The 14889-nt window shown below is 38.4% G+C and overlaps 1 protein-coding gene across 1 annotated transcript in view; it reads right to left on the bottom strand.

The window, feature by feature from the left end:
• LOC132822978 (eyes absent homolog 1-like) overlaps positions 1-14889 on the bottom strand; it is a 259480-nt gene that overhangs the window by 91577 nt on the left and 153014 nt on the right. Inside the window, exons 9-10 of the mRNA XM_060836459.1 lie at positions 7843-7985; positions 2237-2320 (exon numbers count right to left, since the gene is read on the bottom strand). Coding sequence (XP_060692442.1) covers positions 2237-2320; positions 7843-7985 — 227 coding nt within the window. The remainder of the gene's footprint in view (positions 1-2236; positions 2321-7842; positions 7986-14889) is intronic.

Here is a 14889-nt window from a genome sequence, read left to right as displayed (position 1 = left end):
GCTTTGGGCCTGCTGCATTGCTCTAGGCCAGGCTGTTCCTGGTTCTCACTACTAGACACTGCTGGAGTAAAAGTAGGATGATGAGGTTCAAGCCTCAATGATGAAAAACTGGCCCAAGATTTCTTTCTAATAGATGGGTGTTATTAGTGTATGTCAACGAAGATTTGAGTTTATAGGCATCTTTTTCCTGCCAGACAGTAAATCAAGAAACAAATGACCAAATGAAGCAATCACAGATACATTGATTAGTACCTTGAGTTCTTCAAGTTTGTACCTGTCTATTTTCAGGACCAAAACAGGCAACACATTCAGAATTCATTCCAGAAACCAAAAGGCCTGTTGGAACTTGGGGAGCCATTAGCATAATTTCAGCAAGGCCACAGACACCAACAGAGTATCCATTGGCACTTACCCATGAGAACTAATTGATATCTGTCTCCATATGAAGATTTATTAAGGTAAAAATTGTTGGCAAGCTCCAGCAATTTCCTTAAAAATTGAAGGTTAAGTTACAGCAAATATAAAAGTGATAAATGCTTTGCTTAATATCAAGAGGATTCTTGTATTGTCATTAAACTCCTCTTTAACATTTGTAGGTGGGGGAGTCTAGAACTAGAGGGCATACATTTAGGATGAGAGGGGAAAGATTTAAAAGGGACCTAAGGGGGAACTTTTTTATGCAGAGGGTGGTACATGTATGCAATGAGCTACTAGGGGACATGGTGAATGCTGATTACAAGATTTGAAAGGCATCTAGATGGGTATATGAATAGGAAGGGTTTAGAGGGATATGGGCCAAGTGCTGACAAATGGGACTAGATTAATTTAGGATATCTGGTCTGCGTAGACAAGTTGGACCGAAGAGTCTCTTTCTGTGTTGTGTGTCTCTACGACTCTATGACTCTATGGCAGAGCATGCTTATAATGGCTGCCAGAAATTACAAAATACAAAATGAGCAAAAATAGTGTGTGTGTCTATTTTAGGTGCAACAAGTTCCAATTTCTGCTCATGGATGAATATTAAAAACTTATACATCAAACACAATTCGAAGCATGCTAGAACAATGGAAAACCCACAAAGTGAATATAAACAGTGGAGGATATGGAAGGTAGGAAATAAGGTTAGATACTAATGCAACCTTCATAATCCACCTTTTTACTTCTAGTCCTAACTGTTACATTGCACATTTCACAGGCTCCTTAAAAGTCAGAAGAAATTCTGCTGCTAATGTCCTTATTTGCAACAAGTCCTGTTCACCAACCAGCCTCACGCCTCTGGACTTGCACTGGCTCACAATTAAGTAATTCTTCAATCATAATCACTTGCAAGTTTCCCTCCAAATTACTCATCATTCTGTCTTGGAAGAATATCACTGTGCCTTCACTGCTGCTGGATCAAAATCCGTGAACTCCTTTCTAACATCACCCAAAGACTACAGCATCTCAAGAAGGTTAAAGCAGCTCAAGAAGGCTGTAGTAGCCCACCACAACCTTCTCCTGAGCAATTGGAGAGAGCAATAAATGCTAGCTGAGCCAGCAACACCCAAATGCCATTAACCAATGTTAAAAGAGAAAACAATTGGAAAGCTCTCTGGTAATGTTGCTGTGAATTTAGCAATGTTCCAATCTCATGGAACATGCTAGGGAAAAGTTACTGAAGCAGATACTCATATAAGCAGTTTTCAGTGTTAGTTCCAGCGGCTGTCCTGTGATTCAGGATTAGACCATGGTGTATGGAAAACATGAAAGAACATAAGACAGACCTGTGCTCTGATCAATCAAGTTACTTTTCCACATCATCTCAATGAACATGAAAGCTTTAAAAAAAATTTGCATCAAAACTCAAGTGCTCAAATATTAATGCAATCCTAAAGGGGAACCCTTGCACACCTGATTCTTCTATTTTCCATACCTCTGGCAAAAGAAGACTCATAATCCTGAATGTTCTGCATTTTTATTATGGTCCCTTATAAAAATACCTTTCTCTAAAGTTCAAACATTCAATTTTATACCAGAGAAATTATTAAATCAACAGCAAAACATGAATTTGCAATGGTTTCACATAAACAGAAAGGCATTACCCTGATCGATGGACAATGTAGTACATTGGTTCTCAAGAGGCTAATTAAAATCTTGCCATTACACATGAAATGGGAGGGCTATACTCTTCATTTGGTAAATAAATACACACATTCTTTATCCTCCAATTCATAGGGATTTAGAATAAAGGTCCTACCTTTCCATAACGGGTGGCGTATGTCCCTGTGAGTAATGAATGGAAAATAATGATTGTTTCATCCAAATCCCAAACAAAAACTCGCTGTGAAGAGAGAAAAAAAAACAAAGGAGAGGTTAGCTTTGGTTATAACTTGAACTACAGCATCATTATTGTATATATGGGGGTACATGCATTTTCATATGTTGGATGCTAAATTGGAGTTTGGCATCTGCAGGTCAATTACTTGAAGCTGGTGAAGTGTGAAGTGTTGCTCATTCACAATTAGCAATGCACTTTGGACAACCTATTTAGCTATCAAGAAGGAAAGGTAAATTAGAACCAGGTTCAATGCCTGATCAATCTGTGTTTACGATGAAAGAAAAGAATTCCCTGAAATAATTTTATAAATTCACCTTCGCAATGAATGTGCCATAATTGTTCAAGTGTCAAATAAATAAAACACACTGTTTTTCAATGTTCATGGAAAAGGGATGGAATCTTTGGTCCCCGAAACACTGGTAAAATCCTGAAAATCCCATAGTCACATCCAATAAAAATGGAATTTGAGTCAGTCAGTCACCATGATTCAATGGCCCTGATTGTAAACAGAGTCCTGGAACTCAATCCCCAAAACACTGGTTAAACAAAAAAGCACAAAATCCTATTTTATTAAAACAGAATTTGGCTTATTGTATTTATCGGAAAAACAGTGCCCATGGAAACAAGCTCCGAGTTATACGACACAATTGTGAAATATCTAATAGGGTTGTAATGGACAAAACAGCCTAAATGTCAGTTTTTCCTTTACAGGATACATACAGTGTGGTAGCAGGCCATTCAGCCCATCAAGTCTACACCAACCCTCTGAAGAGCTTCCCACTGAGATGACTCCATCCATGTAACCTACCTAGCTACATATGCATGGACACTATGGGCAATTTAGCATGGCCAAACTACCTAACCTGCACACCTTTGGACTGTGGGAGGAAACCCACATAGGCACAGAGAGAACATTCAAACTCCACAAGGACAGATACCCAAGGGTAGAATTAAACCCGAGTCTCTGGTGTTGTGAGGCAGCAGTGCAAATCACTGAATCAACACCATGCACCCCCCCACCCCTCCATTTTGTGTGCAACACAACCAACAATTCCAGATTTCTTCAAGGCAATGTCATACACAGAACAGGACTATTATCTCAGTTCCCACTCAGCGAAATGTAAGAAATGGACTGATGTTCTCACTGAAAGAAACAGCTGCATTTATACAGCTCTCATTATGTTTCAGAAATGGCTTAGACACATGTTGTGCAGTTGTTGTTGTCACATAGATAAACAAAGCAGCCATCTTCTACATAGCAGGATCCAAAACAGAACATTACAATAATAATCAGTTAATGCATTATTGATGATGTTGTAAAAATATTGGTTAGGGTTCAAAGAACTCCCCATTCTCCTTCGAAATAGTGCACTTTGGGACAAATTTGTTTTATGCAGTACTGTAGGATGGGCAATATTGATTCAGATGTGTGGTATACATCTGTGCTGAACCCACTGCAAATGAAAAACATGAGAGGTATATTACAGGTGCCTGAATTAATGTCACCAGATTTTCAGTATTAGCCAAAGTCAGTGGTCTTTTCAGGTGATCTTTAGTGGATGATACTAATTATGATAGTTGAGTATAATTCTTCCATCAAAGCACAGCACCTTCAACAATGTAAAACATTCTCGCTACTCCATGAGATTGCTTGCAAAGATTATCTGCTTACATCCCAGACTTGGTCATCAACCAAGCATTTTGTAACTCAATAGTGTGAGTACCACCATCTGAATTGAGCAGGCACCCAGTACTGAGTAGAAAAGGAGCATATGCAAAATCAGTCTGACTATTCAGTATTACAGGGTTCAAGCTTTAACCAGAAATTTTCAATAAACTTGCATTTACACCAATTAGTTGCTCTTTTATATTGCTATGTCAGCCTGCTATCAAGCAAAACATCAGCACTTGCAAAGCCTATGAGCGAATTTCAAAGGTCACACAAACAAGAGGGTGACTTTAATCTTGAAGAAATAAATCTATGGAACTATTTTTATATATATATCTTCAAACACAAAGTAATTTATAAAGTCATACTGCAAAGGGCTCACTCCAATTGTGAAACAGAAGTTTAGTGGCAAAGTCACTGACCAGATATTTTGCCAGAATCTGTTTTAATGTTGAAAAAATATATTATAGAAAGGCATTAAAGAACAATGTCTCAAAATCACTCATGTGAATATATGAGAAATGTATGTGGTGGCCACTTTGTGTCACAATGGCCACATTAAAGAGACATGCCAGAGGGGACTATTAAAGAGAAAGGATGAAAGGATGAAAAGGGATATGTCACTGGGCATTTTAAAGGGACATCTCACAGAACACATTAAAGGTAAACTTTAAAAGACATGTAACAGATACAAATTTAAATCAAATGAAACAGCGTGCCCTCTTTTAAAAGTGATCTGGGTCTCTCCAATGTCAACACATAAAAGTAAGAGACTATTAGTTCACATGAATTTTTTTCAAAATATGGACCTTCAGAAGCCAATTAGAAATACATAATCTTGAGAAACAAGTACAGAACAAACCTCGATTATCTGAATATCAATTATCCGAATTTTGGATTATCTGAACAAGATCTCAAGGTCCAATAAAAATGCTATCCATTACCTGAACAATCCGTTATCCGAACTCTTAGTTATCTGAACAGAATAATCCCACCCATCTTGTTCAGATAATCAACGTTGTTTGTACATATGTACAACATGACTGTTTTCTTAATGTTAACCAAGTAAATGGTGTAAGTGAATCGAACTATCATCTAATATATGTGTAGAACAACACTAAATGTATCAACTTTCTAAAGCTTAATGTGCCATTCGTTTCATTTTCAAATTAAAATTCTTAGATAAACAGGGTCTGCATAATGACAATCATGTTACACATTTTATCTTGAGGTTATTCAAACCTGAAACTTGGACAAACATTGCTATAAATTTGATAATTCCACATAAAAGTAGCAGATCATTTATATATAAAGATTGGGAAAACATTAGAAAGGCTAACTCGTTTAGATAGAATGTTTCTTTGATATGGGCTTTTGCAGAGATTACTTGGCCTATTACTTGCTTGACAAATATAGAGTTAAAAGCCAAAGATGTACTGCAATATTTGACTGACATCACTGTAAAGCTTCAACCTTGTAACATAATCACAATTGCATGGCTGCAACAATTTTCGTGGGAGGGGAACATCACTGACTACGGGCAGCACAGTGACTCAGTGGTTAGCACTGATGCCTCACAGTGCTAAGAACCCAGGTTTGATTCCTGCCTCGAGCCATTGTCTGTGTGGAGTTTGCACATTCTCCCCGTGTCTGCATTGGTTTCTTCTGGGTGCTCCAGTTTCCTCCCACAATCCAAAAATGTGCAGGTCAGGTGAATTGGCCATGCTAAATTGCCCATAGTCTAGGTCCATTAGTCAGGGTAAATGTAGGGGAGTGGGTCTGGATGGGTTACTCCTTGGAGGGTTGGTGTGGACTTGCTGGGCTGAAGGGTCTGTTTCCACACTGTAGGAAATCTAATCTAATCAGGTCAGCATTATTGTCTATTCTAGGCCAAACAGCAACTTTCCTGAAGGGCATTCGTGAACCAGAAGGTTTTTGTGACAATGGTTGTTCTTAGACGTTTAACCCCAGATTTACTTTGGATTCACATTTCACCATCCGCCTCAGTCAGATATGAATGCATGTCTCCAGATGTTTGTCTGAGGTTCTGGATTACAGGCCCAGTGACATTACTGCTATGTCACTGCCACTCCATTGCATAGCAATTCTACAACCACTGTCTAGGTGTGCTTACTGGTCCTTGTTGATTCTTTATTTAACTTGGATGGACAAAGGCAGATCGCAATACAGGGTCAATTGCTGTTTTTCTCCATCACTCCCTGAGGAAAGGGACCAACAGCCCAAACTGCATCTGTGAGCAGTGAATAGGAGGGCTTATGGGTGTGAAGGAAACACATCTTGTGCTGTTATTCATGTTCTATACATTGAAATCAGGGATTATCTCTGAAACATAGGTTTCCATACCCCTTTGCAAAGGGACCCCCACCCTGATACAAAAAAATGGAAGGCATGCGAGTGAACAGCTTTCACAAAACAACCTAATTGAGAGACATTCTGTCAGTCAGACCCATTCACTGGATACATGAGTATTACTGGAGAGGTGGATGGTTATTAATATTATACATAAAGCAAAATATGAGAGAAGGATAAACCAGAAACTGCAAGGATGAAATAAACTTACATTTGGAAAGTCATGGGTTAATTAAAGAGAGATGGCATGGATTTCCTAATTTTAGTTGAGTTTGACTAACTTAATCAATTTTTTTGATGAGGTGTTGGAGAAGGTTGATCATGGTACTTATGTGGACTTCAGAAGGCACTTGACAAAGTGCTAGGCAGGAGCTTATTAAGAAAATGAAAGCCCATACAATTAGGGCCTATATGGACCTAAGATTGCTGCATTGGTTGAAGCAAAGGGTGGTGATGGATATTGTTCTGATAAAGATGTGTTTTACAATTCTGCCTCCTATGGCTCATATCTGGGTGTATTGCTCTCTGCAATATTAATAAGCAACTTAGTTGTGCAGGGTGCCACATTTAAAACTTGCAAATGGAATGAAACTTGATAAAGCAGTAGATAATGATGAGGATAGTTATTCATTTCAGGATTACTTTGATGGGATGATGAAAGGGACAGAAGCATAGGAGATGGAATTCAATGCAGTGAAGGGTGAAATGATGACCTTTGAGAGGGCTAATATGGAAATAAAGAAATATGGCATACTATAAATTAAATTATTTTGATTAAATGTAGCTGAACATCAGTGCTCATAAACACAGATCTTTAGAGGTGGCAGTGCATTTGTTAAGGGGAATTAAAAAAAAATGAGCGTTTAGGTTTAGAAATAGATGTAATGGAGATTCCAGTAGCAAGTGGTGATGGTGAGGAAAGACACTGAGCAGAATATTACAGGCAAAAAGCAAAGATATAGATTTTAATATGATTGCTTTTTCAAAGATCGAGAAAGATATAGTGGGTTCAATGTCTTTCTTCTATGCTTAAAGTTTCTATAATTCTATGCTGTGGCAAGTGCACAATGCCTATTGCGTCATTTGTCAGAGGAAGTCAGATAAATCTCCTTTCACGTTCCCAAGGTTTGGTATGATGTCCAGAGCATTTCTGGAGCTTCAACCAGTGATGGGGAGAAATGGATGGAAGGCTCAGATCCATAACTCTACATTTGTTTTATATTGCAACTTAACATTAAATGCGTTACACTCACACTATAACTCTGTGATATTACAGTCATAATGGTCAAGTGCAATTTGTAATGTTGTGAGTGTAGTGTCAACTGTCATGATGTATCCAGACTTCTGTGATACTTTAATGCTGTAATACTAACTCTAATGGTATAATTGTGATAATGAAATACTCAGATTGCTGTCAGATTATAACTAACATCGTAACTCAATAATACTGTTGAAAGAATCGGAAAGTCTGATGATTAGCCAATACCTCAATGTCAGTGTCTAGGAGAGGAGAAGGATCATTATTCCTTTTTGATCTTCCACGTAACTTTCCATCTGAACTTCTCCGCTGTCGATCGGAATCCAAATCTTTCACAGGGGTTCTGGCTCGATTGACAGTATTGTAATCTCCTGAAGAAAGCAAACATAAACTGTTCAGAATAACTTGAAAGCCAACAGGGATCCTTCAAGTTTCACAGTGATTGCAATAATGTGGCTCAGTTTGTCACTTGCAAGAATATGAAAAGACAGACTGGATCAGTTTCAGCAGAAGGATGGGCTTAACATCATTCTCTTGCAACTGGCATTCCAAGGCTATAAAAATACTTCAATGTAACTGTATAATGTAAAGAGCTGCAGAACCTACTTTAATGGTCAGAGTTGATTCATGTGAACTGCATTATTTGCTGCAGAGATAGAGAGTCATTCTCTAATAGTTGTTTACATTTTGACAGGGATTCTTGTGATTTATCCGCACCACATTGATTCTAATTATTTTCCATATTGATTCTGTTACTGGGGTATAGTTACTTGCCGCACCAAGGCTGTTAATTCACTGCATTGAATGTAAATACTTATCACATGGACTATGTTGTCACGTCATAATATGCTAATAATTGTTAGAAAATAGGCTACTGGAACTGTTTCACGTTTGAATCATTGAGATTTCTATTCCATTTACCACATTCACACAAAAGTAACCCAACAATGTTTTTCCCAGTTATTATCCTGATGATGGATCTTTCTACATTGGCAACGCAGAGTATATCCTTGTCATATGGAATCCGTTCTCACATTCTTTTACATTACACCATAAGTATTCATTAAGAAGAACATTTATAAAAAATTCTATTCAAGACAGGCTGATGTATACCAGATTTTCACTTGAAACGAATTACCCCAGTGCAATTAAGTTCATAAACATAGTCTATTGTGCTCCTGTTTCTTAAACCAATAGTGTTTCAGTCCAATTAGTCATTCAACTCTAAACTTATTGAAGTAACAGTTTATTAAAGCTCATCATTTTTAACAAATAAGTCACTGTGTTTTCATTGGATAAATACAATTCAATATAGCATTGAAATTAATTTGTGATTAAAAATAGAGCTAAACACCAAATATTAGTCATATTTTCGGTATTTGTTTTCTACATTGCTCCAGGTGAAGGTATCACATTTTTGTACGGTGTCATTACTTCATAGTTTTCAGATATTATTTCAACTACTCTATATTCTTCACCCACTTTCACCTTGCTGAGAAGGGCACATTGGGCGTACAATTTTAGGACAGACCTGAGGATCTTTCCTTTCAGAGGGCTGTGTGATTTTGGAACACTGCCTCAGTTGGGTCATTGAAACTGGGAAAGGTGCATCACAACAGGGGCACTGAAAACTATTAGATCAACCTAGAGGAACAGAAAATTATGTTTTTGTTCTGCACGTAACAAGGAGGGTTGATGAGGGTAACGTATTTGACATACATTAAATAGAGTTAGAAAGGCTTTTGATGAGGTCCCTCACGGTGTATTGGTCATAAAATGAAAATTCCAATCAACAAAAAGCAAAGTGGCAGGTTGGATCTAAAGTTAGATCGTAAGTGGGAAGCAAAAAACAATGCTCGATGGATGTTTTTGAGACAGGAAAGCTGTTTCCAGTGATACACTCGAGAGGTCAGATGAAGACCCCATTTTTAATGTATATGTCAATAATTTCAACTTCAACATAGAGTGTTTGGTAAAGTAGTTTGTAGACAGCACAAAAATTCACTGTGCAGTTGCTAATGAAAAAAAAAATGTAGATTGCAGGAAGAATCGATGGACTATTCAGGTGAGTGATGCAATGGTAAACACTGGGAAATGTGAGGTAATGCATTCCAGCAAGGCTAACAAAGCGAGGTCATGCATAATATGAATTTTAGGCAAAAACAGGGACGGCGCACAAGTTTTTATTTTCTGATTGGAAGGATATGATGAGTGTAGTCTTAGAGAGGTCTGTGCTGTGGTCTCAGCGTTTCATAATTTATATCAGTGCAAAGAGCAAAGGCAGAATAACAAAATTTGTTGATGACATAGCGATAACCAGGAAAGTATGTTGTGAAAAGGATAAAAAGCATGCAAATGGATGCAAACATGTTGAGTGGGTAACGTGAGAAAATACGAAGTTGTTCACTTCGGCAAGAAGAATAAGCAAGCAGAGTATTACTTAATGGAGACTAACTGCAGAATTCTGAGCTGCAGACAAATCTAGATGTTCTTCTGCATGAGTCACACGTAGGTACTGCATATAATCAGGAAATCTAAAGGGATACTATCATTTATTATGAAAGGAATTGAACATAAAAGTAAGGATTTTTAAGCTTCATGTGCATAGGACATTGGTGGAACTACATCTTGAATACAGTGCGCAGTTTTGAGGATGGCCTTACCTAAGTAAGTAAATGCATTAGAAGCAGAATGAGGAAAAGTTGGACAGGCTTGAGGTGAGAAGAGCAAAGGTTGACTTGATTTAAATATATAAGATCCTGGACCACTTGAAAAACTGATGTGGAATTAATATTTCCTCTTGTGGGTTTGTATAAAATTAGGGGATGCAAACTGGGGTTCGCCATTTTAGGATTAAATTGAGGAGAATTTTTTTTCTCTCAGAGGGTTGTCTGTGTCACAAAGCCATAACCTTTTCTAAAAGCTGTTCCTTTTTTCAAGGACACTGTGTCCTTGATATTTTTCAGAGGGGTCATAAAACAGTCCAGGCTCCAAATCAGTTGGGTTGGTACAGAGATGAAAAGGGTATATGCAAATAGATGAGACTTCGGCCAAAGCTTTTATGTTTTAGAAGTGACCTGTATAATGAAAGAGGGAGTGGTCAGTCCTAAAAACTGGAGTCTTGTTTGAGTCAGTTCAGCAGGAGCTGTGTGAAAACAGGTTGCTAAACACTCTCTCCTTATGCCCTTCTAACTTTGACCTATAAGCCTCTGTTTTAGTTTTACTCTATGTTTAGAGGATTTGTTTATTGGGACTGTTGTGTATTTTCGGAACAGCATAATGAAGTTTAGTTTGGATAAATTGAGTTCTGTGGGTATTCTGCCTTTTGTGTTTCATTCCATAATTTTGTGAATAAATTTTTGACTGTTTTAAAATCTGGTAGTCAACCTAGCTTACTTACTCCAGGAATTTTTCACTGTACACATACTGAAACAAATAGCAAAGTTATGGTCTGGGCTGCCTGCTTAAGAATATTTTGAGTGGTCTGGCCTAGTCCATAACAGATTGGGGGATCATTGCAGGATTTAAACAGCAAGTGGTAGCTGCTCGTATTTTCATTTGGGGTGTAAATTTGGTTGGGTAGACAAAGCTTGCGATACCAATAGCTCTTTCAGTCGCCAAGAGTTTTCTGGAGGTGGACGAGTTGACTTTGGAAGTTTTAAAAAAGGTGGTTACGACCAAGCTGCTGGAATTAGCAGACAAGCTGGGGTTGGAGCTGCCTTCTTCTGTGAGGAAAGGAGAGATAATTACAACAGTAGCTCAGCATTCAAACTTGCTGGGAACACCATCAGGATCTATAGAGATGGCAAGAATTCAATTGCAAATGAAGCAGCTTGAGTTTGAGGTGAGAGAGAAGGAAAGGGCAGCAGAAATGAAACAGTTTGAGTTATGGTTAGAAGAGAAAGAAAAAGAACGAAGGGCTTTAGCAGAAGAGAAAGGAAAAAGGAGAGTTTGAACTTCAAAAATTGATACTTAAAAAGGGATGCAGCTCAAAAGGCTGAAGGTAAGCTTAGTGAGAAAGAACAGAGTTAAAACGACAAGGTTAGCAACTGAAGTGGCTGATGATTATGAGCTGGTCCATAAAACCTGGTTTGGTTTCCAGAATCAATTTCAGTCCATGAGGGATAGAGATAGAGGCAAAGAGAAATCCTCACGTGGAAAGGGAGAGGTAGATCTCAGTGAAGATCATAAGGAGAACTTACTCCAGGGTAAAAACAAAACCCTTGAAGGGGACAAAGTAGGTAAAAAGTTCAGGTGTTTTCATTGTAATAAAGTGGGCCACATGAAATCAGTGTTGGTGGGCAAGGACAAAGCCAGATGTAGGAAAACAGGACAAGCCTGGACGTTTTATTGCCGGGGTAACAGAAAGCCCAATGGAAGCTAGAAAACTGCATCAGAAGTTGATTAAGGAGGAAGTGCCAGATCTGCTTAAAAATATACCTGCAAGGGTAAAGTTTATTCAAATAGGCCAGAAGTAGTAGATTAAGAGGTTACAATTTTAAAATCCCTACAGTGTAGAAACAGGTCCTTTGGCTCAATAAGTCCACACTGATACTCTGAAGATTATCCCACCCAAATCCATTCCCGAATATCCTACATTTACTTCTGACTAATGCACCTAATCTGCATATCCCTGAAAGCTATAGGCAATTGAGCATGGCCAATTCACCTAACCTGCTCATCTTTTGAATTGTGGGAGGAGTCTGGAGCACCCGGAGGAAACCCACTCAGACACGGGAAGAATGTGCAAACTCCACACAGACAATCACCCGAGCCTGGAATCAAACCTAGGTCCCTGGCTCCGTGAGGCAGCAGTGCTAACCACTTAGCCACCACACTGTCCACCCGCAATATTAAGGGACATAGGATCCTCTCAGTCTGTGATGCTGAAGGATGAAGAAATATGTATTCCCAAAGGACTATTGCCAGAGAAGGTACTGGTAACAGGAATTCATGGTGAGACAAAAAGTGATCAGTTATGTAAAGTGAGGCTATCGAGTCCAGTGAAGAGTGGAGAATTTGTGGTAGGAGTACTGGAAAAACTCTTAGCTCCAGGAATACAATTTGTCCTTGCAAATGATATAGCTGATTCACTGGTAGACGTGCTACCTACTCTAGTTGAAAAGTCAGTGGAGACTCGAGCAACTGGAGCACTGCAGGAATTTTGGGAATCTTCCCTGATTGTAACTTCACAAGAGTCACAAGCTGAAGCAGGAGAGATCAAAAGGCACAGGTAAGGAAGCGGAGGTCGTATTATCAGAGACTTTTTTTGATCAGATAAGTGGGACAGAGCAGGAGCAAATAGGTAAACACGCAAGTATCTTTAGCTCTGCTAAGCTGATTGATTCACAGCAGAAAGATGAGAACTTCAAGCAGTTGTATGAAAAGGTATACATAGAAAAAGAGACCAAATGCATCCTGTGTGTCATTATTAACAAATGGTATCTTAATGAGGAAATGGAGACCACCACACATTCAAGCAGATGAGAAATGGGCAGAAGTTCATCAAATTGTTTTGCCAGTAGGGTATAGAAGGGAGGTACTGTGAGTGGCGCAAGAGCTACCACTTGGAGGTCATTTAGGAGTGAGGAAAACAGAGGCTAAAATACAAAGACATCTTTGCTGGCTTGGACTACACAAGGATGTAATTGAATTTTGCCAGATGTGTCATTTATGTCAGCTAATTGGAAAACCACAGGCAGTAATAAAACTAATAGCTATTCCAGCATTTGAGGAACCTTTCACAAGAGTCTTCATTGGTTGCATATGCCCCCTACCTGAAACAAAAAGTGGGAATAAGTATTTATTAACAATAATGAATGTTTCAATTAGATTTCCCAAATCAGTCCCATTATGCAATATCACAACTAAAAGGGTTGTAGAAGAATTACTCAAATTCTTTACTAGATATGAACTACCAATAGAGGTATAGTCAGATCTATTTGAGGTGGTTATGGATCGCTTGGGAATAAAATAAATCTACTGCGTACCATCCATCACCACAAGGAGCACTAGAAAGGTGGCATCAGACATCAAAGACCATGTTAAGGGCTTATAGTCAGGATTATCTAGATGATTGAGATAAGGGAGTTCCATTTGTGCTTTTTTGCAATCAGAGATGCACCAAATAAATCAACCAAATTCAGTCGATTTGAATTAATTTTTGGGCATGCAGTAAGAGGACCGTTAAAATTGATTAAGGAGAAATTAATAAGTCAGATTTCAGAGACCACCCATTTGGACTAGGTGTCAAATTTTACAGAATGATTAAATAGAGCTGGAGAGTTGGTTTGGCAGCATTTAAAAGTATTGCAGCATACAATGGAACAAAAAGTGGATAAGAAATCACAAATTCACAATTTTGCCATTAGGGATAAGGTATTGGTGTTACTTCAGGTAACAGGTGAACCTTTTAAATCAAGGTTTAGTGGACCTTATCAAATCAAGAGGAAATTGAGTGAGGTGAACTACTTGACAGGGACTCCAGGCAGGAAGAAATCTCACAGAAAGTATCATGTGAATATGCTCAAAAAGTATTTTGATCAGGAAGGAAAGCAAGAGGAGAAGGTGTTAATGATTACAGCACAGAGAAAAAAAAACAAGTTCAGAGGATTCTGAATTTGATATTCCTCAAATCAAATTGGACAATGAAGAAGTTGTCAAAATTGGGATAAATTATTGAGTTACCTTCCACAAGAAAATCAAAATGACCTGGGAGAGTTATTATGGGGAGATATGGGGAAATATACTGAGAAGTACTAGCCTAATTGTGCATAATGTAGGTATAGCAAATGCTGTTCCCATTAAGCAACATCTTTATAGGCATAACCTCCTAAAGTTGGCACAGGTTCAGAAGGAGATAGGACACATGCTCCAAGATGGCATAATCAAAGTGAGTTATAGTGATTGGAGCTCACCCATAGTCATGGTGCCAAAGCCAGATGGTATCTAATGGTTATGTGTGGACTATTGCAAATTCAATCCCATTACAAAGACTGATGCACGTACAGTTTCACGGTTGGAGGACTGTGTCGAAAAGGTGGGACAAGCAACTTACATTTCTAAGTTGGACTTGCTCAGGGGCTAATGGCAGGTACCTTTGTCAGAAAGAGCAAAGGCAATTTTGGCTTCTGTAACACCAAATGAACTATATCAGTTCAAAAGTCATGCCATTTGGTATGAAAAATGCTCCAGCCACATTTCAGAGACTGACTAATAAGGTCATTGCCAGATTACCCAACTGTGTGGTGTATATTGATGATGTCGTGATTTTTA

This window comes from Hemiscyllium ocellatum, chromosome 15 (assembly GCF_020745735.1).
Source record: "Hemiscyllium ocellatum isolate sHemOce1 chromosome 15, sHemOce1.pat.X.cur, whole genome shotgun sequence".
NCBI classification, from domain to species: domain Eukaryota; kingdom Metazoa; phylum Chordata; class Chondrichthyes; order Orectolobiformes; family Hemiscylliidae; genus Hemiscyllium; species Hemiscyllium ocellatum.
The sequence above is the reverse complement of the archived record's forward strand: the minus strand, read 5'-3'. Positions and strand labels throughout refer to the sequence as shown.